Here is a 25,232-nt window from a genome sequence, read left to right as displayed (position 1 = left end):
TTGGTCAAATTAGATTTGTCTCTTTCAATAAATGCTTTCTCTGTTATCTATCTATCTCTCTCTCTGTGTGTGTGTGTGTGTGTGTGTGTGTGTGTGTGTGTGCGTGCGTGTGTGTGTGTGTGCGTGTGCGTGTATGTACGTTATATATATATGTATGTACACATACATACATACATACATATATATTCTTTTAAATAATCTTTCTAATACATATATAAAAAAAAATTATTCCCATAACAATAGTAAAAATGCATTACCACACTGTGAGCGGAAAAAATTTGTTCTTCTTTTGGACACGCGATATTTTACTGATTACATATACATATAAAATTCCTTTTAGTCTCAAAAATAGGATTACATAAAGGCGTATATAATAGCGATCATTATACCAATTCTGTGATTGACGTCACAAAATTACGCATAGACGTAACTCACAGCACAGAACATTCCAGTGATATTTCAGCAACTTTGCTGAAATGTTTTATTGTATTCCAGTAAATACCTTTGAGCTAACAGTGATATAATAATATAATTTTCCACTTAACAACATAAATGTAATATAACGTGTATATAACAGTGTTACAGTGTTGAGTAGAAAATTAAAATATTACCCAGTCAATAAAATATTAGCACTGTGTCGGCAGGCTGGCAGCAGATTCGATCAAGACGTGTTGGCAAACTAAACTCAACTGATGTCAAATTCTGCTTATGATCTGTTGACAGAACCTGTTGATATCCTATGTCAGTGAAATGACCACCAAGGCGAGCACGCCGTGCTGTCAGCACATGATGCCAGATAGGCGGCAGAATTTGAACATGACATGCGCAATACAATTTGACGACAGACTGCTAGCACAAATCGACCATCCCGTGCTGAGAAGATCTGACGTCATGCTGGCAGCAGAAATTAAATATCTTTATTCAAAAATTTTTATTATAAAAAAATCTTTTTTTAGTTTTTTTGCAGATTTTATTTTTATTTTTATTATAGGTTAATCTAATTTGCATATATTCTATTTTACTAATTACGATTACGCATTACTCTACAATTTTTGAAAACGCATTGGCGCCGGCGGGATTCGAACCTAAGATTTCGGGATAATAACCTAATATGCTAATACTGAGCTAATCGTACACTTGTGATATTGTTAATAAAAAGTTATATTTAAAGTAAAGCTAATTTGAACAGAAAGAAACTTACGTATTGAGTATCGCGTGAACATTCTCACTAGCCCTTTAATTATTTAGCCTTAAGGCTCCTGAGTACTCGCCGCGGCCATATTGAAGTCGTGACGTCAGAAGCGAGAAATTGCGTGAAATGACACGTAATTTTGTCCGACATGCCATTTGTAAATAAAGCCAATTTGGATAAAACAAACTAAGCAGATGACTTTAAAACACTTCTAAATATTGGTCACGACTATCCTTTTTCCGCCTAACAATCAGTAAATAATTGTAAAAAGCATGTAAAGTGAAGCAATTGAAACAGGAAAACACATGGACACATAATTTTGTCCGACGTGCCATTTCTAAATAATGCCAATTTGGATAAAACAGACTAATCAGATGGCTTTAAAACACTTTTAAATATCGGTCTCGACTATCCTTTTTTCGCCTAGCAGTCAGTAAATAGTCGTAAAAAGCACGTAAAGTGACGTCTATTCAGACAGGAAAACACACGGATAGCTATTAAAAGGAGTGAAAAATGTACTTTTATGTATAAAATTCAAAGAAACTTTACTCGCGGTCCAGTTTTACGAATTTGGTAAATACGAGACAAGTCATGTTTTTACAATGAAACACATAATAACAAAATGACACGCACGATAACATTTCATCGTCAATCTGTCACGTTTCACGTGTATTAGTTCTAATTTTGTCCGCGACGAAATGTCGCTATCGTCAACGCGGAGTTCTCGGCTGAGGAGTCAGGAGCCTTAAAATAAATTATATAAATAATTGAAACCTGTTCCTGCTCAGACTAATATAGTCAAAAAAACAATTGGAAATACTATCAGAATATGAAAAAACATTATTGATGTAAAAAGCACGCTTGCAAAAATCAATTTTGCAACTAATTGTTATAAACAAATTACTAAAAATTGATTGTAGAGGAAAACTGATTACTCCAATCGATTCTACGGGAAAAATGACTCAAGAAACATACAACACTTTCCTAATTGTTATAAACAAATTAGTTGCAAAATTTATTTTTGCAACGTTTCTTTAGTAATTTTTACCGTAGAATCAATTGGCGCAATTAGTTTTCTTTTACAGTAAATTTTTAATAATTTATATCAATTGGTTGCAAAATTGAGTTTTGAAAAATTTTCTTTTACATCAATAATGTTTTTTCATGCTTTATTCTTATTTCCAATTCCAATTTTTTTGACTATTTTTGTTAGTTAGACCACAGCCAGGAACGGATTTTAATTATTTATATATTCAGGTAGATGCAGATAGAAATCTCGACGAATACAATGCGGATAGATACTGATAGGATTCCTGTACGTAATCGCGGACAAGTGCAGACAGAAATTGCGGCGTATAGAATGCAAACAGAAACAGACAGAACATATGCATAAAGAAAATGATTGGTTCACTAATTACCCCTATAACCATTTCTGCAACTGCAAAGGTTGGTAACAGATTTTGGTCCGCATATACATTGGTATTTCCGGTACTGTTAGCAGATTTATAGCAAATATACTACCATCTTGTTAGCAGAGTATATGACAAAGTGGCGTTGAAAAGCAAGTAAATCTGTTGAAAGTTTTGACGACAAGTTTATAACAAATATTAAACAAGTTTGCTATTGCACAAATGTTAGCAATTTTCACGCAAGAATGCAATATTATTCCAAAATACACGACAGATTGGAAGTTGATAGCAGACAGATCTGTTTGTATGATTGACAAATTGATGGCAGATAGTAAGCAAGCTTGCTATTACGAAAATGTCAGCATTTATCACACAAGAATGCAACATTAGTTGAGTTCCGTAAAGCGCATAATGCGCATGACATAATCCTTGTTGATCACCAAAAGTTAAACAAGGATAAAATGTTACATTACGTAAATCATGCTCTCTTTACGAAATTCGACCATTATCTTTTTGTCAAAATAATTATGCAACTAATTTGTTTATAATAATTATAACAACTATAACAATTAAAAATATATGTTTCTTTAGTAATTTTTCCCGGTGAATCGATTGGTGCAATCAGTTTTCCTTTACAGTCATTTTTAACAATTTGTTTATAACAATTAATTGTAAAATTGACTTTTGCAACGTGCTCTTTACGTCAATAATGTTTTATTATGCTTCGATACTACTTCTAATTGTTATTTTTTGACTGATCTGGCCATGAGCAGGAAAAGATTTTAATTATTTATACTATATAGTTTATGTTAAAAATATCTAAGGCTAAATAATCATAGGGTTAGTGATAGTGTTCGCGCGATATTCAAAACGCAAGTTTCAATTCAGTTTTACTTCAAATATAACTTTTTGTTAACGATATCACATGTGTACGATTAGCTCAGTGTTAGCGTGTTAGATTGTTATTCCGAAATCTTAGGTTCGAATCCCGCCGTCGCCAACATGCGATTTCAAAAATTTATAAAATAATGCGTAATTGTAATAAGTGAATTAAAATGTTATATGTGAAACAGTGGATACAGATTAAGCTATAAGAATAATAAAATCTGTTTAAAAAAAAAATGAATTTTTTTTGTTGGTCTTGGAAACACTAGATTTGATCTGTATTTGGTTTCATCCTGTCAGCATGTTTAAAAACAGATTTGGTTTGTATTTGGCATTATTTTGTCAACACATTTGATAACAGATTTGATTTGTGTTTGATGTCATTTTGTCATCACATTATTATTATCAAATTAGTTCTGGTATTAGTTTCAATTTGACTTCAGATATGTTCGTTAGATTTGGTTTACATTAAGCATCCTAACCCTGCGGACACAGTAGGATACCGATAAAATTCCGCTGGAATTTGGTACCAATTTGATATCCTTTTGCGTACAATGTTTGCTGGGTAAGCAAATGCATAAGAAAATGGATCAATCACTTTCTTTATGCATATGTTATTTATGCATGCAATTATGCAAGTTTACCTAAACAAGCTCTTAATAAGTTCATGAAGAGTTACGTCACAATTTAAAAATATGCAAAACAGCACGGTTTGCTTGATTTCTGCTGCCAGCGTGACGTCAAATCATATTAGCACGGAGTGCTCGATTTGTGCTAACAATCTGCAAACAATCTGCCGTCAGATTGTGTTGTACAGATCTTGCTCTAATTCTGTCGCCTATCTGACATTAGATGCTGGCAGCACACCGTGTTTACGTGGTGCTGCCAGTCTGCTATCAGATTGTCGCGTAGATCCTGCTTGTTTTTTGCCACCAATCTGAGGCCAAGTCTTGTCAGCATGCGGTGCTCAATTTCTGCCAGTCTGCCGTCAGATTGTGTTGCGCAGGTTATGCTTGATTTCTACCGCCAATCTGACAACGGTCCTGTCAACACTATTTGCTCAATTTCTGTTGAAATTAAATGCCAACAGTTTCTGTCCTATTTCTGACAGCAGTTTGCTAACACCGCAGATATTGCAGAGTCTGTGTGAAATCTATTGCCTTTCTAGCAACAGAAATTGATAGCAGACTCTCCGTATAATCTCTGTTTACGTTTGGCTGACGGGGTTATATTAATGTTAATTGATGCCTATATACTGACATTTTGTGTTGTATTAGAATACATATAAAAAACTTTGATATAAAATCGAGCTCGCAGCATGGCAAATTGTATATACTTATAAATATATATAAAGATATAAAAGTGTGCATGCGCACGCGCGTGTGTATAAGTGTTGCGTGCGTGCATTACGTATAAAATTGACCGTAGTTATAACAACCGGTCCTCTGGACGTCTCTCGGACTTTTATATTATTCTGAACAAACTGTCAGTCTTGAATCTGCGAATTCACAAAACTTTATCAAGATAAAAAAAGGTATATATTGGAACGTCGAATACTGTAAACTATATTGTTTCGACACGGCGCGGTATGCTCAATTAATTAAGTACACAGCAGGAAACAGCGCGATCTGTCTCTTTGCCATTATTTTATTTCGAAGGACATGATACTGCGAGTTATGACCATATGAAGCTAAGAAAGCAGTGGAGCATACACATCTCGCCCTTTTGTTACATTTTTATCATCCTTTGTATTAGAACTCCCATTTTGTGGCAGACTCATAGTCCGACTCGCCTAGGCGTAGCGCGCCGTTCTTGCCCGCGATGAGATACCGACCGTCCACGCACTTGATGCAGATCCGTGATGGCTCGCGCAACTCCAAATAGAAACCATCGGACGGTATGTCTGAGTCCACAGTCACGCCCTCGCTGTCGGCGTGCCAGTACTTCCCATTTTGACCTGTAATCAACGGATGGATGAAATCAATCCGAACAAAAATGCATTTTTTTAGATAATACGTTTAGTACACGGAGAGAATTTATTCTTAAAATGATGAGAATCGTGGAAAATATATTAGGTATATAAATTAATTCTCGGCTTTAACATTAATTTAAATTTACCCAGTAAACGTAAATGGACTGCAAATTTTTAATCCATTTTAATTCATTAGAATACATTTTGTATTAAAAGACAGCAATTAAGTTATCTTAATCATTAATTAAAATGGATTGGATGCTCCGCGAAAACTCTTTTTAGATTGAAAAAATAAAAAATCATTTTATTTCAGTCTCTTTTTATGGATTATATGACCCATATAATTTTTCTGGATTGAAAAAAATAGTAGTCCATAATTTCAATCTCTTTATGGATTAAAATGGATTCAAGGAATTCTTAAACTTTAATTGGAAAAAAATGAATTTGTGTAGTCATTAAATCAAATTCTTGACATTTTTCATTTCTATCCGTTTTAAATATTTTTAATCTATTTCCTGATAAGTACTTATTTAAACGGAAACTTTCCCACCAATATTCGAGACTGTATGTACCAACATAGGGCGCGCTCCACTTACCAACGCTCGCAACGATTATTTGAAGCAGCTGTTAGTCGAAAATTCGTGACAAACTTAATCAAAACTTCCGAATAAGAGTTATCCAGCCAATCTTTTCTATTCGTTGCAAAAATTTAGTAAAATTCATAAAGAGCATTGTTGGATTCCGCATGTGCTTACTGTTTACAGTTTAAAACGAGACGTTACGATACGGCTCTTTGTTATCCAGGTTCAAAAGTGTTGACATTTGACATTTCATAATTTAAATTCTCCCGGGCTTGACTCTGCGCCACCATACGTGGTGATCTCTTCTAGCGCGTTCTGTGATCTTCAGTTTTTTTCTTCACTCTAGTGAAAATGCATCAGTGTAGTTATAACCTTTTTCCTGAATAAAATTGTAAAGTCGCACTTGAAATTGCATTTTGCGTTATTACTTTCTCTAACAGCACATAATATCCTGCGTATCATCCCATTTTGATACGTCTCATTCGGAGCGTACGGAGGCCATTGCTAGAACATTGCGTTACGACCGGGAAGGTCGTCTCGTTATCACACACTCACGCTGTAACAATAACACACTCCCGAAATAAGAAGACAGACTTTTAAAAAGATAATTTCAATATAAGAACGTGACAGTTCGTAAGAAAGAGCAAGACATTGACCACAACAACCGTTGACAGGGAACGATCTTCTCATGTTGCACACATCGATTGCTTCGCGAATCGATATTAGTCGCTTTCTCAGGGTGAGCAGACAACAATCGCTTACGGTATCATCCCGTTGTTTTTCATACGCGTTTATCCTTAGGCCATGCTGAGCGTACTAAAATGATACTATACGCCTTTCTTTTGCGCTCTGTTCTCAGGTCGCGTACTAGATGTAGTGAAATGATGCGTACATCTTTTTTTTGCACGCGTACATTCTCAGGTTGCGCGCATCGGGCGCGAAAACGCTACACCAATGCCATGTTCACATGTAATTACCTAGTTCCGGTTTCTTCTTCGATTGTTCGGGTTCCGGCATTGCCAGCATCAACGCGTGGCCGACATGGCCGAATTTCTACAGGGCTGCGTTCGGAAATATTAGGTATATCATTTTACCTTATTTGTTTACATAGGACATTCGATCATTCGCAGAACATATTACGTCTATCGCAGTACGTTTGAGAATGTTCTGAGATTATCTCAATTGTACTTTGTGAGAGCCTCAGGATGTCCTCAGGACGTCAGTGTGCTGTTAGAGTCACTACCCGCTCTGCACAAAACAATAAGTTATGGGCTCAGGACGCGCGAAATAATTGGAAGTATCGGTAGAATTCGAGTGGTCGGAATAATATCGGTCTTTCGGAAATCTTCGTCAACATGTTGCAACGCACAGAATCCTCGACAAGGAAAAAATGGCCGACGAGAAGAAGTACAGGATTCCCCTTTTTGATGGGAATAATTTCAGCAATTGGAAATTCCGGATGGAGGTGTTGTTGAAGGAAAAGGATTTGCTTGAATTCACTCAAAAACCAGACAACGAAATAGTGGAGGCGGCAGCGACGCAGTTAACACCTGCGGAACAGCAACAGCTGGAAAATTTGATAAAGATGGAAATGCAAGTCTTAAATAATATAGAGAATCGCGGATAGTCACTTAGAGTATGCCAAGGATAAGGCAAACACGTTTGATCTCTGGAATTCGCTGAGTGCGATGTTTGAACGAAAAGACATTGTAAACTAGTTACTTATTCGTAAAGCCCTGTTATAGATAAAATTCAATTCGGCAATTGAAATACTTGTAAATTACTTTCTAAAGTTCGACAAATCGCGACGATTCGCGAATTACAACAAACTGTCGTCACACTCAAGGAGACTGACGTTGTTTGTCATCTTATGCTCACCATGCCGAGCAAATTCAGTGTAGTAATAATGGCACTAGAAACGTTATTAATTAACGACTTATCAATCGGATTTGTCAAAAATAGGTTGCTGGCCGAGAAATCGAAGCGAAAGGAACTCGGTGGTCAAGGAAAAAGGAGTGAGTAGCATCCGTCAACGGCGTTTTCATCGACAGCCAGAAGGGGAAGAAAATTTCTTGGAAAATTTTCAAGCAATAAAATGACATTTCCATACGATTGCTACGGGTATGGAAAAACCGGCCACAAAAAATCCGATTGCCCAAGAAAAAAAATCTGAGAGACAAGAAATCAACAGCGAATCTTGCAAATAACGAAGAAATAACGGAATTTGTTTTTCATCAACGACGTCAACTATCAGATAAGAAAATGGTCTAAATTTCTACCCGGATTCTAGAGTAACCGATCATTTGATTCGTACTGACGAAGGGCTGACAAACCTACGGAATTTGAAGCATCCAATGGTTATCAAAGTAACTAAATCCAATATGACACTTAGAGCAGATATGGCCGGAAATTTATTAGGTTGTTTGGAAAGTAATTTCGTTTTTTTTTTTATAAAAATGAAAGACGATTTTCTTATAGTGAATAAATATTTTATTGAATTATATATTGTCTATTTTCCAATACTTTTTGCCATCTTTCTGGCAGTAGTATGATTTCACGCTCATAAAATTTTTGTTCTTTGCTAGCAAAAAACTAATCCAGATGATTTTTGACTTCCTCATTTGAAGTAATTTTACCGTCTAAAAAATTTTGTAGAGACCGGAACAAATAATAATCAAAAGGTGCCAGATCTGGAGAATATGGTGGGTATCTATTTTCTCCATATACATCGGATAATTTTTTTCTTGCTTGAACAGCATTTTTACCTTTTCGATAGTAAAAAAATACAATATGCCAAAAATGTTGCTTTTTACTTTCCATATTTGATAGGGCACCAAACAAAAACTACTGCGTAGAATCAATCGATCTTTTTCACAAGCAAGCCTTGTTATATGCCAAATATATAATGATTATGCGGCTCAAGTGTGAAGTTGCCCTCTATTGGAAAAAAAAAAACGGAAATTACTTTCCAAACAACCCAATAAAAGCCAATGCAATGATCGAAGGAAAAGAAACTCCCATCAAGATTTAATGCGTTCTCGTGGTACCAGGTCTCAGTCATAATTTACTTTTAGTATGAAAGTTGGAAATGAACGGATTTGAAATCAAGTTCAGCAACGGAAGAGGGACAATCACGAAGAATGGAACAACTGTGGCAATAGCGGAAAGAGGAAAAAATTGTACGAGCTTGAGTTCAAAAGAAGATCGAGTCAAGCGAATGTTTGTCGAAAAAAAATGACGCACGAATTTCACACGAGAAGATGGGACATCTAAACTACAAAAATCTGAGGAAACTCAGCGATGAGGCTGTAGAAATTAATCAGGACACAACATTGACACCAGAAATCTGCGACACATGCGTCGAAAAAAGCAAGTAAAGTTGCCTAATGATTAACAACTTAGGCGCGCCACACGACCCCTGCAGCTGGTACACAGTGACTTGTTTGGTCCGATTACACCGTCTTCATTTGATGGTAAAAAATATCTGTTTACATTTATCGATGATTACTCTCATTTTACGTAGCATATCCACTCGAAGCGAAGTCACAGGTACTCAAGTATTTCAGGGCCTTTGAAGCTATGTCTACGGCTCATTTCAATACAAAAATTAGTTGTTTTCGTTGCGACAATGAAAGAGAGTATATCTTGAATGAAATAAGGTCACATTTTGAAGAAAAAGGCTTTTAGTTTGAGTTTACAATACGCTACACACTACAAGAGAACGGTGTAGCTGAGAGAATGAACAGAACAATCATCGAACGAGCCATATGCATAATTTTAAATTCAAAGTTGGGAAAAAGTTTGGGCTGAAACTGCAATAACTGCCGTGTATCTGATCAACAGAAGCCCAATATCAGCATTGGGAGGAGGATTGCTAGCAACATTTTGGTTTGGACATCCGCCAAATTTAAAAAAATTGAGGATCTTTAGGTGCATCGCATTTCTGAAGATTTCAGCCGAAAATGTAAAAGGAAAATTTGACTCACGCTCAAAACGATGCTACATGGTAGACTATTGTACAAATGGATATGGATTGTGGTGTCCAAACAAAATAGAAAAATTATATTCGAAAGAGATGTAAGTTTTGATGAAAAACATTTCTGTTTCGAAGGATCACGTACGGAAGACTGGCTGAACAACGATCAAGATAAGATAAATCTCGAGGAACAATCTTTGGAAAACCCTGTGGAAGAAACAATTGTCGAGAAGACTGAAAAAAGCAGCGGTTCCGAAGGAAAAGGAAAAATCTCGGATTTAAGAGAAGAATCGACAGATTAACTGAAAAGACAAGACTATGAAGAATTTTCTTGAAGAAGTCTAAGAAACAAACTGGCACCTCGACACCTGGATGACTATGTACCCATGGCACTCAAAGCAGAATTATTTTGTTGAAGATGTACCAGAATCGTATGAGAAAATTCAGGGTTGACCTAATCAAAAAAACTGGGAAGAAGCATTTCAGGAGAAGATCAAATCATTAACTGAAAATGAAACCTGGGAAATTGTTAAATTGCCTCCAGGAAAACGGTCAATTGCAAGCAAATGGGTCTTCCGAATCAAGCACGATGCTAATGGAGACATTGAATGCTACAAGGCTCGATTTGTGAAGGGATGCACTCAACGAAGAGGAACTAATGTATCGAGAGCTGGATGTCAACAATGCATTTTTTCATGGCAAAGTGGAAGAAAAAATTTACGTGGACATTCCACCCGATTTCCCCGAGCATCAAAGAAAAACTTGCAGACTAAAGAAAGCTCTTTATGGGCTCAAACAAGCTCCAAGAGCGTGGAATAAGACGCACACCTAAATTTTGTCTCATTTTCAGAAAAAACCAAGAACAAATTGTGGCATGCTACGTAGACGCAGATTTTGGCAGCGGAGATGACCGGAAATTGTTGTAGTAGTAATAGAAGGCTCATAGAAGTGCGGCTTGAGGTATGGTAGAGGAAGGGGCAGGAAGAAGGAAGATGGCGAGCGAGCAGAGCTGTGTAGAGACGAAGGTGAATAAAGACTGATAGTGAGTAACAGACAACACCTGGTTCATTAATAAAAACCCACACGTTACATGGCGCTGCGGCCAAGAAATATAATAGACAATTAAAGAAAGGAAAAATAGGCAACATACTGGATCTGCTCGATTGCGGAGGAAAAAGACATCATGCCGGACACTGAGGGTATTCCACGGATCTCGGGATTAAAACCCCCGGAAAACTTGTCAAATTTGACGACAGAAGGGTTTAAACGTTGGAAGCAGAAATTTGAAATATATCGTATAGCCTCGGGAACAGATAAGATGTCAGGAGAAGTACAAGTGGCCATTTTGTTACACAGAATAGGAGAGGCATGCCTGGATGTATATAACACATTCAATTTGACGAGTGAACAGCAAAAGAATTACAGCGTGGTGATAAATAAGTTTGAGGAGTATTTTGTGCCAGTAAAAAAATGAAAGTGTGTGCTCACACATTTTTTTTACGAGGAATCAACAAGTTGGAGAAACATATGATGCATATATAACAGAACTGAAAAAGTTAAGTGTAGATTGTAACTTTGGTGATCTCAGAGATCGGTTGATAAGAGATAGAATAGTTGCTGGCATAAGTGACAGAAGACTGAAAGATAGGCTTCTTAGAGAATCGGACTTAACTCTGACAAAAACGATCCAGTTATGCAAGACGGCAGAACTAGCAGAACAGCAGGTAAAGCAGATGGAACCTACAGCAGAGGTCTCTGTGGTAAAGAAGAAATCGGTGAAGCAGAGACAACCGTTTGCAGCGACATCGGTGGTTAAGGAGAAGGCGAAACGACAAGCAGGAGAGGAAAGGTCAACGCGTGAAGGAGTGCAAGAAGATCAAGAAACATGTCAGCGGTGTGGATACAGTCACAAATATAGAAACTGTCCAGCGTACGGCAGAATATGTAAGAAATGCGGCAAGATAGGACATTTTTATAAAATGTGTAAACAAGAGAAAGAGGTAAAATTTGTTGACACTAATAAGAGCGAAATGGAGAGCGATGAGGAGGATATGATTGAGGTAATAAGTGTAGACATGGTAGATGCAAGAAAAGAATGGGTACAACAAGTGAAGTTTGTAGACTATAATGATAAAAAAGTAGTATTTAAAATTGACACAGGCGCGAAATGTAATGTAATTTCAAAAAATGTGTGTCGAAAATTGGGTATAAAGCAGATAAAAAAATCTAATTTAAAGTTAGTAAATTATACAGGAACTAAAATTGAGACACTTGGTAAAATAAAATTAAGGTGCAAAACTCATAATAAGATCAAAAGTATAGAGTTTCAAGTTACGAATGATACATTAGCTCCAATATTAGGACTAGAGACTGCTTGTGAATTTGATTTAATAAAAAGGGTTGAAGGTTCAGAGGAGGAAAGTGTAGCTGTGATTGACAAAAGGAACACCGATAATTTCACACATAAATATAAAGATGTTTTTCACGGGGTAGGAAGAATTAAAGATTTTCAGTATAAAATTGAATTGAAAGAAGGCAGTGTAGGGAAAATTGAGCCATGTAGACATGTTCCATTTAAATTGATGAATAAATTAAAGAAAGAACTAGTAGAGATGGAAAAAAAGGGATAATTTCAAAAATAGAGAAGCCAACAGATTTTGTTAACTCACTGGTAATGGTTGGAAAATCAGATGGCACCGTTAGAGTCTGTTTAGATCCTCAGTACTTAAATTCATGTATAAAAAGAGAACACTTACAATTGCCAACGGTAGAAGAAATTGCAGCTAAGCTAAAGGGCGCAAAATGTTTTACGACACTAGATGCTAATAAAGCGTTTTGGCAAGTTGAGCTAACTAAAGATTCCAGTGAATTAACAACATTTAATACTCCATTTGGGCGATATCATTTTAATAGATTACCATATGGCCTGAGCTCAAGTCCAGAAGTGTTTCACCGAGTATTTAGTCAAATCTTTGATGGAATAGAGAATGTAGCAATTTATATAGATGATCTATTGATATTTGCAAATAATAAAAAAGAATTAGAATTAACAACGGAAAAAGTAAAGAAACGCGCACAAGAGTATGGGGTAAAATTTAATAAAAAAAAATGTCAATTTGGTGTTACGCGAGTTAAATATTTAGGACATGATTTAACAGGTGAAGGAGTAGAAGTGGATCAAACCAAAGTGAAAGCAATTAAAGAAATGAGAGTACCTGAAAATAAAAAAGAATTGCTGACTTTTCTGAGAACAGTGAATTATGTAGCTAAATTTATACCAAATTTTGCGCAAATAACGTCAAGTCTAAGACAATTAACAAAAAATGATGTTCAATTCACTTGGAGTGAATCTCAGCAACAAGCGTTTGATAATTTAAAACAAAAACTTTGTAAGCCACCAGTGTTGGCATATTTTGATGTGACAAAATCAATTACATTAAGTGTCGATGCCTCTAGTGAGGGTTTAGGATGTGTAATTTTTCAAAACAACAGACCTATAGCGTATGGGTCAAGGGCGTTGACGGAAACCGAAAAAATGTATAGTCAGATTGAAAAAGAATGTTTAGCAATTGCATTCGGGTGTAAAAAATTTAGTCAGTATTTGTTTGGGCAAAAATTTGTAGTGGAAACAGATCATAAACCGTTGATCTCTATATTTAAAAAACCATTGAACAAGAGTCTGATAAGATTACAAAGAATAAGAATAAAATTACAAAGTTTTGATTTTGTTCTAAAGCATATTGCAGGAAAAGAAATAATAATAGCGGATCACTTGAGTAGAATGTATTTGAAAGAAACAACGTTAGAAGATGAAAAAATAGTTGAGGCTTTTGTAGCAATGATAGAAACGAGTGTTAATATTACAGATATAAGATTAGAAGATATAAGAAAAAAGACTAAAGTAGATGCACAGTTGCAGGAAGCAATTAGATATATTCGAGAAGGCTGGCCTGAAAGTAAGTCAGATGTCAGTGAGGGTGCTAAGCCGTTCTTTTCGTTTAAGGATGAGTTAAGTGAAAATAAAGGGTTAGTATTAAAAAATACATGTGTAATAATACCGCAATGTTCTAGATCTGAGATGGTTAAAAAAGTGCATTATACTCATCAAGGAATGGAGAAATGTAAAGCGCTAGCGAGAAAAAGTATATTTTGACCGGGAATGTCAAAGCAAATAGAAGATGTAATTAATAATTGCGATATTTGTAAAAGTTACCAGCGTGCGAACACAAAGGAACCATTGATTCAAAGGGAATTACCAAATGAACCGTGGGAAATATTAGCTACAGATATATTTTTTTTACATGGAAAACAATATTTAATTGTGGTAGATATGTTTAGCAAATATGTAGAAGTTGAAGAACTTAGTGATTTGATGGCTGAATCTACAATAGGAGCAATGAAAAGAATTTTGTCAAGACATGGAGTACCAAAAATTCTTTATTCAGATGCTGGAACACAATTTACAAATTATAAATTTGAAAAATTTGCAAACTATTGGAGTTTTCAGCACATCAAAGTAACGCCGAAGCACCACCAATCCAATGGATTGGCGGAAAGATACATTCAAACAATTAAAAAAGTGTTCATGAAAATTTTTAAAGAAGGAAAGGATAAAGAGTTAGCTTTGTTACATTATAGAAATACGCCAATTGATAGTGATGGTGTTACGCCGGCCGAACTATTGTATGGGCGACAAGTACGAGGCATATTGCCCACGTTTGAAGATAAAAGAAAAATTGAAAGAGATAGCTTTAAGGAAGTATTAAAGAAACGACAAGAACGACAAAAACAATATTATGACAGAACTGCTAGGAATTTAAAGGAATTGAAAGTGGGGGATGTAGTTAAGGTTCATAATGAAAACAGACAGCTATCACATAAAAGCGGAATTGTAGTTGCGTTACATGAGAATCCAAGATCATACAAAATCAAAACGAAACAGGGGCAAATAATAAGCAGAAATAGAAAAGCATTATCGGTAGGAAACAAATTTGAAGCACAGGCTAATGTTTATTTAGGAGAGTCGGAGACAGAAAGTCAGGTAGCTGGTGAGGAAGGGTCTAAGGTTGAGGAAGAAGGAGAGCGTGAGATTGTGAATGAAAGTAGGGATAATGATAAAGCGAAACAAATTACAACAAGATCAGGACGTATAGTTAATAAACCGTCGCATCTGCAAGATTATGTTTGTAATATTGAAGATTCTTAGTTATTATATTAGTTATTAAGCTGAAAATATTGTTTGTGTAAAAGAAGGAAGATGTTGTAGTAGTAATAGAAGGCTCATAGAAGTGCGGCTTGAGGTATGGTAGAGGAAGGGGCAGGAAGAAGGAAGATGGCGAGCGAGCAGAGCTGTGTAGAGACGAAGGTGAATAAAGACTGATAGTGAGTAACAGACAACACCTGGTTCATTAATAAAAACCCACACGTTACAGAAATCAACATCAGGGTATCTGGTCCAGATCTTTGACAATTCTGTGCTGTGGGGAACAAGAAGGCAGGATTGTGTGGCTTTCTCTTCTAGAGGCCGAATATATATCCCTTGTCACTGCAGCTGCGGAACTTCTCTGGGTACAGTAATTGCTGAATGACCACGAAGTTTCCTGGAGCTATCTCCTCATCTACGAGGACAATCAGGCATGCTAAAAACTGCTACACAAGTTGGAGCGCAAGCGTCTTAAACATCGATATAAAGTATAATTTTTGTCAGGGACTGGGTCGAGAAAAAAATCAAAGTCAATTATATAAATACAAAAGATTAGATTGCTGATATTTTACTAAAGCATTGCCTAGAGATTTGCGTCAAAAGTTATGGAAACAACTGGGTTTTTCACTAGTAGAATGATTTTTTTTATTTTCTTCTTATCAGCAACTCGAATCAACATAATTTGCTCATTTTTTTTTGTAATCCAAGAGGAATTGTAATTTGTATCCTGCGTATTAATGTTGAGATTGACTTTTTTTAGAAGTTTAAAAATTTTTTTTCTATTATTTGACATTGTGAAACAAATTTTGAAATGAGGAGGAGCGATGACAATTGACATTTCATAATTTAAATTCTCCCGGGCTTGACTCTGCGCTACTATATGCGGTGATCTCTCCTAACGCGTCTTCAGTTTTTTCTTCACTCTAGTGCACAGATATTTATATTAAACCTAGATTACTAGGTTCGACTGAATAGCTATGTCCGGCAGAATTTTCGGATCTGGCCATCTTACCCAACAAGAAAATGGCTCCGACACATATGTTAGTGCGTATTTGTTGTCAGTTGAGCCGATTGAAAAAAAAGAATGAATGTATATGTTTGTAACATACGAGTTTTATGACATTCTAAAGTTATATTTCAAATAAGCATTACATACACGTTTTAGATTTTCTTAAATCGGCCTGAAATATTGCAAATGTGGATTAACGCAATTGGAAGAGAAGGTTTTCAACCAACCAAAAATTACTTTATTTGCTGTGCGCATTTTAAAGCTGAGGACTATATGGACAGACCAAACACAAGCGGTGTGCTTGGTATATTTTCTAAGGTTCCTGCTCCTACATTCATAACTATAAGCGGGCATTTTGTTGTAGGTAACATGGTTGAAACTGGAAATCCTTCCTACCTCAATACTGTCATGTGCTAATGGCACAGGTTAGCGATCTAGGTTTAGTATAGCTATCTGTGCTGTAGTGAGAATCTGAGTCAGTGTAGTCGTAACCTTTTTCCTGAATAAAGTTGTAAAGTCGCACTTGAAATTGCATTTCGCATTATTACTTCACTATTCGCTCTGCACAAAACAAAAAAAAAAGGAAAGACTTTTTGCATAAAATAATTACTGGTGATAAAAAGTGAGTGTATTATGATAAAAAAAAACGAAAATTGTGAGTTAATTTTGATGAAGCAGCAATTTTGATCGCGAAATCGAATATTCACGAAGAAACTTCTTTTATGGATTTAGTGAGATTTCAAAGATGTAATATATTATGAGTTGTTTAAATCGGATCACTGCTGTACGTTATAAATATCAACTTAAGTGGTAGAGTGATGAAATTGAATGTAAACGACCTTTGTGGACAATGAGTCTAAGCCGCTTATATTGCTGTACGATGCCAGGCCATACACAGCAAAAGCGATGACGAACATTTTTAATTCGTTGGACTGGAAAGTTTTGCACATCTGACGTATTCACCGCAAGGGATAAACTGCTGAGATCATTGTGGTATACAGACTTGAGGCATTACTTGAGGAATTATGTATGAAACATTATTATGTATTACTGGGAATTAGTAAGCATTACTAAGACATTAATGGCATTACTAGGATATTTAGTGAACTTTATATAAAAAATTCAACAATAATGCCCATAATATCTTGGACATTACTAGAGCATTATTAGGAACATACTGGGCATTAGTAGGCATTGGTATACACGAGTCAGTGGTTTACCCCTCAATTCACTAGACTGTGCCCTATCAGATTTTTATTTGTTTTAGTTCCTCTAACACCATTTAATAGATTTCCACATCAAAATATACGAAGAAGTAAAAAAATGATTTTATAGTCTCAAAACCGCCGTCCTTTTATCTCTAGGGAATTTGTCATCCGTCTAATAGATGGCAAAAATGTGTAGACGTTGCTGAATATTATTTTCCTAATTAAGTTGTAAGTTAATTTTATATAAATAAACAATCACCTTTGAATCTGACCACGCCACGCTCGCATCGCTCGACGCGTATCGTCTCGTAGATAGCCTTATTGCACTCGAGCTTGGGACTAGCCGCACTCTTAGGTCCAACGAAACCTTGTTCACATCGCAGCACCAACACAGGCCGATTCATCAAGTAGAAATAGTACTTGGCAGCATCAGAGTCGTTGCTGTTCAACAAATCGGCATTCGCGTAAAGATGCCCAGAGCGCTTGGTGGCCAAGAACTTGCCATTGTTGGCGCGCAGCGCGACCGTCCCGTCATCTGACTGCCAGACCAAGTCGAAAAGCGCATTCGACGAGCGCTTGTGCTCTGACGCCTGTATACCGCCGCCAGCTTCCAGGCTCCAGTAACGGTCCTGCATCGTTCGCACGTACCATCGTTTCGTCACTCGGTCGAACTCTAACTGGAATGTCTCGTGACAGGAGATTTCATCCTGGTTGGCTGTCACGTCAACGCCTAATTAATTGAAACATCGATCAGAATTAATTTTTAATGAAGTTTCAGCTTTCCCTCATGAAAAATACATCCAATTAATGTTCGAAATGACACTCCATTGAGTGTTAACTCTTAAGTTGAAGTTTTATTTGAGAGTTAACACTCACTTTTTCTTTCAAAGCGTATATCGTCGAAACTATAAAAGAAAAAGAAAAATGTTCTAAATGAAAGTCGAATAGTTTGAAGAATACTTTATAACAGCGAAAAAAATTTTTTTATTTTTTATTTTTTTATACTTTCCCCCACCACTTCCCTATTTCTTCAAAATTTTTATTTTTTTTATAAGTAAAATAAAGCTTATTTTATTACGAATTCAACAGTATATGATAAAGTTATGATGTGACATTTTCATTTTTCAAAACTAATTAAAAACTACCCCATAACGCATGGTATATAACGCGCACCTGTCCATGTACTATGGAAGTGTTCTCCTTCAATTTTGGCAAGCGTTTAATACGTTGTAGTACAGATCAAAACAAGGGACAAGTATTTTTTTATACGTACCCAATCTCACTTTTAGGGGGTAAAACATCTTTTTGAAAAGAATCGGTTTTTTTCTTTCGAAACTATAAGAGATAGAGAAAAATGTTCTGAATAAAAGTTGAATAGCTCAAAGAATACTTTACAATAATAATTTAAAAAAATTTTTTTTAATTATTTTTTACATTTCCCTTACCATTTCACATTTGTTTTTAAAAATTTTCAAATATTTTAATAACAAAATTAAAGTTTATTTATATATGAATCCAACCATATATAACAAAGTGTCTTTTTGATGTACCATTCTTGAAAAATAACAAATTCCTTATATGTATATGCACGTTATACGTACCTGTTTGTGCGTTCGATTTTTCCGCGCTGGATTTGTCTCATACGTATCGCTAATCGCGTATTCACGCAAAAGAGCGTTAAAAACAAATCAGTATAGTACAATGAATATTAAAATAAGAATTCAAATGAGACAAGAAGAGCTTCAGGGCCGTGCAGGGTGTTGTGCACCGATACAAAATAAATACAAATGTAAATAGAGTAAACGTTTCGACCATTTAATAACAAGTCATCTTCAGTACAATGAATCTATAAAATCGAAACAATTAAATAGCAAATTATATCATAGACTTAGCGCAACATAAATCAATAAATTAAGATCTTACCGGATATATCTGCGATATATGAGCTTACGCAAATGTACCACATTGAAACGGCTTAACAAAAAGTGTCACAAAGCGTCTTATTTCGAAATGTATCCCCGAGGAACGAGCGCAGGGACATTGTTTTCCGAACATGAGTCTAAATAAGCCCATACAACAAAGGGAGAAAAAAGACAACAATATTCAATGTCAAAATGTAAAAAAATTAAATAAATAAATAAATACAGATAAAAATAAATAATAAATATAACAGATAAAGAGCTATACAAGTCAAAATAATAAAATTGTAAGAAAGAAAAAACTAACGTAAAGTCAAAATATAAAAAGTTATAAATAGAGAGCTGTACAAGTCAAATAATAAAATTGTAAAATGGAATAAATAACATGAAAAGAATAGTATAGAATATACCTATGAGTCCCGAAAACTATATCTTAAAGGTATGAATGTATACGACAGAGTGTTGTGAAACGAATAAAGTGAAAGCATTGTCGAATAGAACGATATGAGTAGGAAAAGGAGGGGGAGGGGGGGGAGGAAGGATCGGACGTTAAGGAGAGGAAATACGATTGAAAATAGGAAGATACGCATCAGAAAGCAGTTCGATATCACTTTGTTTGTTGAGTCCTTTTTGTTGTCTCTTTGTGTGTAACATTTCAGATATTGATCTTTTTTAAAGAATGGTTCTTTATCTAAGATTTCTACATTATCCCAATCAAAATCATGATTGTTCTCGATGCAATGTTTCGTAATAACGGGAGGAGAACTGGATTTTCTGATATCCGATTTATGTTTCGTGACTCTTGTTTTAAGTTGACGTTTTGTCTGTTTCACATAAGACGACTCACAATCTCTACAATTAATTTTGTAGACTACATCATTGCACCATAATCGGTCAATGTGGTCTTTTCCCGCGGTTATAAATTTATTAAAAAATTAATTAAGTTTGAAGGGGATTGTAAACGCTACGTTGCAGTCCATACTTATTAGGAAAAGACTAAAATTTATCTAATACCGACTTGATATAAGGGATCATGAAATACCTTTTTGCAACTCCGTCCGCCACGTCGGTGTCATTTTTATAAAAAAGGTATTTTAATCTAAAATGAATCATGGCAAAGATAAAATTTAATGGATAGTTATTGTCAAGTAAAATATTAATCATAAAAGTGAAATTTTTTTGATGAAATTGTGGATGTGATAATAAAATTATTCTGTCCACTATACCAAAAACAATACCTTTTTTATGACACAACGAGTGATGCAAAATGAAATTAAAGTATCTTCCCGAAAAGGTGGGTTTACGATACTGATTGAAAATAATCACATTGTTGCATTTTATCAATATTTATTTATTAATTATTTATTTATAATCTTTTATATTTTGACTCTACGCTAGTTTTTTTCTTCTTACAATTTTATCTTGGCTTGTATAGCTCTTTATCTATTATATTTATTATTTATTTTTATCTGTATTTATTTATTTATTTATTTAATTTTTTTACATTTTGACATTGAATATTATTGCCTTTTTTCTCCCTTTCTTATACGGGCTTACTTAGACTCGTGTTCCAAAAACGATGTCCCTTCGCTCGTTCTTCGAGGATACATCTCGAAATAAGACGCTTTGTGACACTTTTTGTTAAGCCGTTTCAATGTGGTACGTTTGCGTAAGTTGGTATCGCAGATATATCCGGTAAGATTTTAATTTATTGATTTATGTTGCGTTAAGTTTATGATATGATTTGCTATTTAATTGTTTCGATTTTATAGATTCATTGTACTGAAGATGACTTGTTATTAAACCGTCGAAACGTTTACTTTATTTACATTTGTATTTATTTTGTATTAGCGCACAACACCTTGTACGATCCTAAAGCTCTTCTTGTCTCATTTAAATTATTATTTTTTAGGAGCCTTAACCTTGTATTTATTTGCTAATTTATTAAAATAAGAGTTTTTTTAATAATAATAATAATAATAATAATTGAAGTAATAAAATAATAATGAGTTTTTTGAACTTGACTGCTAAAATCAATTAAATATTGTTGACGATGTCAAAGTATGTAGAGGAGAAGAGGGTATGATGGCTGCAGTTATAAACATTATGGCTACCCCTATTTTTTCCGTTATGAGACGACAAATTTTACAATTGCGTAAACGTAGTTGTAAATGGTTGTAAAGTGGTCAAATTTTATATTCTATGCTTATAACAGCGTTGGTTGTAAACGTGCATGTTTAGGTAGCTGCATATCGAAAATCTTACGCTATTGAATAATTTTGCATAACTCGAAATATGTATAGCTAAATAAAAAGCAAAAATAAAAAAAAAACACTCGAATATATATATTCATGTCATAATATGCTCTCAAGATTAAAAAGAATAAGGAAGTATGTGCAATTAAATGTTAAAGTATACTTTAACGAAAGTAATTAAAGTATACTTTATCGAAGATTTCGAAATACTCAAAAGTAACAATGCCTTATAATAATTGTTGACTGTGTATTAATTGTTGTTGTGTATTAGTATATTAATGCCATTAAAAAACAGCGGGCTACTAAATGAATAATTTCATAAACAATCGTTAAAATTCGTCGTCTAGTAATGAAGAAAGTAGGGATAGCCATAATCTCTACAATTGCAACCATTATACTCTTTTCTTCTCTACATATTTTGACATCGTCAACAATATTTGACTGCTTTTAGCAGTTGAGTTAAAAAAACTCATTATTATTTTATTACTTTAATTATTATTACTATTATTATTATTATTAAAAAACTTTTATTTTAATATTCATTGTAGTATACTAATTTGTTTTTAACGCTCTTTCGCGTAATACGCGATTAGCGATACGTATGAGACAAATCCAGCGCGACAAAATTGAGCGCACAAACAGATACATATAACGTGCATATACATATTAGGTGGTAAACTTAGTTTCCACGATTCTTTTACTTATAAAGCTCATTTATTTCAATACCAAAAACAAAAAATACGTCAATCAAAATATTTTCCCTCGCTGGCTATACATTTTTGCCATCTTTCAGGCAATAAGGAGATTCCGCGACGATAGAACGATTGGTCTTTTGAAACAATCCATTCATCAATCTATTTTTGCACATCCTCGTAATTTTTAAAGTGTGTATTCACCAAACCGTGCTGTATCGATCGGAATAAGTAATAATTCGAAGGAGCTAAGTCTGGTGAATACGCTGGGTGCGGGAGAACTTCCCACTCAAGCTGCATCAATATTTCTTTGACGGCTTTTGCAACGTGTGGTCGAGCGTTGTCGTGCAAAAGCATAACTTTGCGTTGATTACTGGCTACTGCAGGCCTTTTTTCCAACAGTGCTTCATTCACACGGTTCAATTGTAATTGATATCGATCCCCAGTGGTGCTTTCGTTTGGTCTGAGTAGCTCGTAATAAACGACACCTTGCATATCCCACCAAATGCAGAGCATTGCTTTCTGGCCATGGATATTTCGCTTTGGTGTGGATGTTGATGGTTGGCCGGGATCCACCTATGACTTTTTGCGTTTTGGATTGTCAAAGTAGATCCATTTTTCATCGCCAGTTACAATGCGCCACAAAAAACTTTTTTTTCTGCTTGGTGAGCAGAGAAACAGAGATATTTAAGCGATTCGCAATGGCATTTTCGGATAATTCGTGTGGTATCCATTTTTCTTCTTTCGGGATTTTTCCCATTGCATGTAAACGTTTGGAAATAGCCATCGGAATAACATTTAATGCTTCAGACAATTCTTTGAGCGTTTGACTTGAGTTTTCGTCCAGTAATTCTTGTAATTCGGTGTCTTCAAATTTTTTGGGTTGACCTGAGCGTCGTTTATCGTTTACATCATAATCACCACTCCTAAATCGCTGAAACCATTCTTGGCATGTTCTTTCTGATGGAGCATAATTGCCATAAGCTTTGACAAGCAATTTGTGAGCTGCAGCTGCATTTTTTTTCAAATTGAAGTAATGAAACAGCACATGTCGGACACAACTTATCACGTTCCATCTTTAATCAAAACAAGAAAGTGGCAGTTTGCTTAAATGAATCTTTTTACACTGAATTTTACTAACAAATGTCTAACCTCTAAAATGCAGCCAGTTTCAGATGTCAAAATAAATTATACTTATAACTAGCGTCATCTGAATGGGAGCCACAGAAACTAAGTTTACCACCTAATATAAAGAATTTGTTATTTTTCAAGAATGGTACATCGGAAAGACACTTTGTTATATATGGTTGGATTCGTATATAAATAAACTTTAATTCTGTTATTAAAATATTTGAAAATTTTTAAAAACAAATGTGAAGTGGTAGGAGAAGTATAAAAAATAATTAAAAAAATTTTTTTAAATTATTGTTGTAAAGTATTCTTTGAGCTATTCAACTTTTATTCAGAACATTTTTCCCTATCTCTTATAGTTTCGACGATACACGTTTTGAAAGAAAAAAGCCGATTTTTTTCAAACAGATGTTTTATCCCCTAAAAGTGAGATTAGACACGTATAAAAAAATACTTGTCCTTTATTTTGATCTGTACTACAATATATTAAACGGTCGTCAAAATTGAAGGGGGATACTTCCATAGCACACGGATAGATGCGCATTATGGGGTGGTTTTTAATTATTTTTGGAAAATGGAAATGTCGCATCATAACTTTATCATATACCGTTGAATTCGTAATAAAATAAGCTTTACCAACTCTTCTAATATGCAATTTAACAATTAATTGAAAAGGCCAGTAAGACGAGCAAAAAGATGTAGATGTTTGTATAACTTGTAATCAATATTTATTAATATTTGAGACACAAACGTTTCGACTCTTCTTCAGTGTGTGTGTTTCTTACATTATTGACGCAAGGCGCAAACAAAATCTTCAAAACAGCCTGAGGCTTTTAAATACAATAGTCCGGGATTTAAAGCCCATGGTCCGAAATTTCTATAATTACTTCGTCGATTTCCAATCCGCGAAACAAATCGTGTCAAAAATTTAGTCGACGAACATCTCGCTTCTTGTTATACGACTCGTGCAAGTTAATCGATTTTCGACCACTGATACTTTAAAAAATATAAAACAAAAATAAAATAATAAAAATAAAATTCACTAATAGCTGTTACGCGCGTTTTTACAAAATCCGTGTCAATCAAATCACATATTTTATGTAGATAGTTAAACGCTTATAACATTAACGAATAACGATCGATCTGTATTGATCAGCGTGACAAGGGAGACTGAACACTTCTGGTGTTGCGGAGCGTGCGCAACCCGCGTTTGAGTCAGATATTTCAATGTTTACAATTATATTTCCTATTCTTTCTTTGTTACATATCGACCAGTTTATTCAAAATAGTGCCGTAACAATCGTCTAACAGCTCCGTATCTATTTTTTGATTAAGACCATTTTTTTGTTAATTAATTTAATGTGTATCATTTCAGAAATTAAACGCTTATAATAATTTGGTTCAAAATCAAGGATTTTAACATTTTCCCAATCGAACGAATGACTCTGTTGTATTCTGTGTTTGCTAATAACGGATATTTTCGCTGTTTCAAATTTAATGTTGTTTACATGTTCTTTGATTCTTGTTTTTAGTTTTCTTTTTGTTTGTCCTACGTACCAGGCGTTACAGTCGTTACAATTTAGTTTATATACGACGTTCTTACATTCTGTTTTTATGTTCTAATCCTTGTGTGCTTTAACAAACTTATCTAGCTTATTTAGATATCTAAAACCTAGTCTAATTATATCTTTATTCAAGGACGTAGATATTTTTTCAGACACGTCTTTTATGTACGGGAAGACCAAATACTTTTTTCTTTCCGCGACCGTGTCCGGCATATCGATCAAGTTCTGAACTCTG

The 25,232-nt window shown here is 34.8% G+C and overlaps 1 protein-coding gene across 2 annotated transcripts in view; it reads right to left on the bottom strand.

Annotated features, from left to right (window-relative positions):
• Window positions 1-3,736: 3,736 nt before the first annotated feature.
• Window positions 3,737-25,232, bottom strand: part of LOC113005937 (protein singed) — a 105,010-nt gene continuing 83,514 nt past the window's right edge. Inside the window, exons 7-8 of one of the 2 annotated variants that reach the window (XM_039450136.1) lie at window positions 17,695-18,165; window positions 3,737-5,443 (exon numbers count right to left, since the gene is read on the bottom strand). In XM_039450136.1, the coding sequence (XP_039306070.1) occupies window positions 5,238-5,443; window positions 17,695-18,165 (677 nt within the window). In that variant the 3' untranslated portion in view covers window positions 3,737-5,237. Of the gene's footprint in view, window positions 5,444-6,934; window positions 15,634-17,694; window positions 18,166-25,232 lie in introns of those variants that run through there. The other variant, XM_039450137.1, reaches the window with a different exon arrangement.

This window comes from Solenopsis invicta, chromosome 5 (genome assembly GCF_016802725.1).
Source record: "Solenopsis invicta isolate M01_SB chromosome 5, UNIL_Sinv_3.0, whole genome shotgun sequence".
Lineage (NCBI taxonomy): Eukaryota > Metazoa > Arthropoda > Insecta > Hymenoptera > Formicidae > Solenopsis > Solenopsis invicta.
This window is presented reverse-complemented; position numbering and strand designations above follow the sequence as displayed.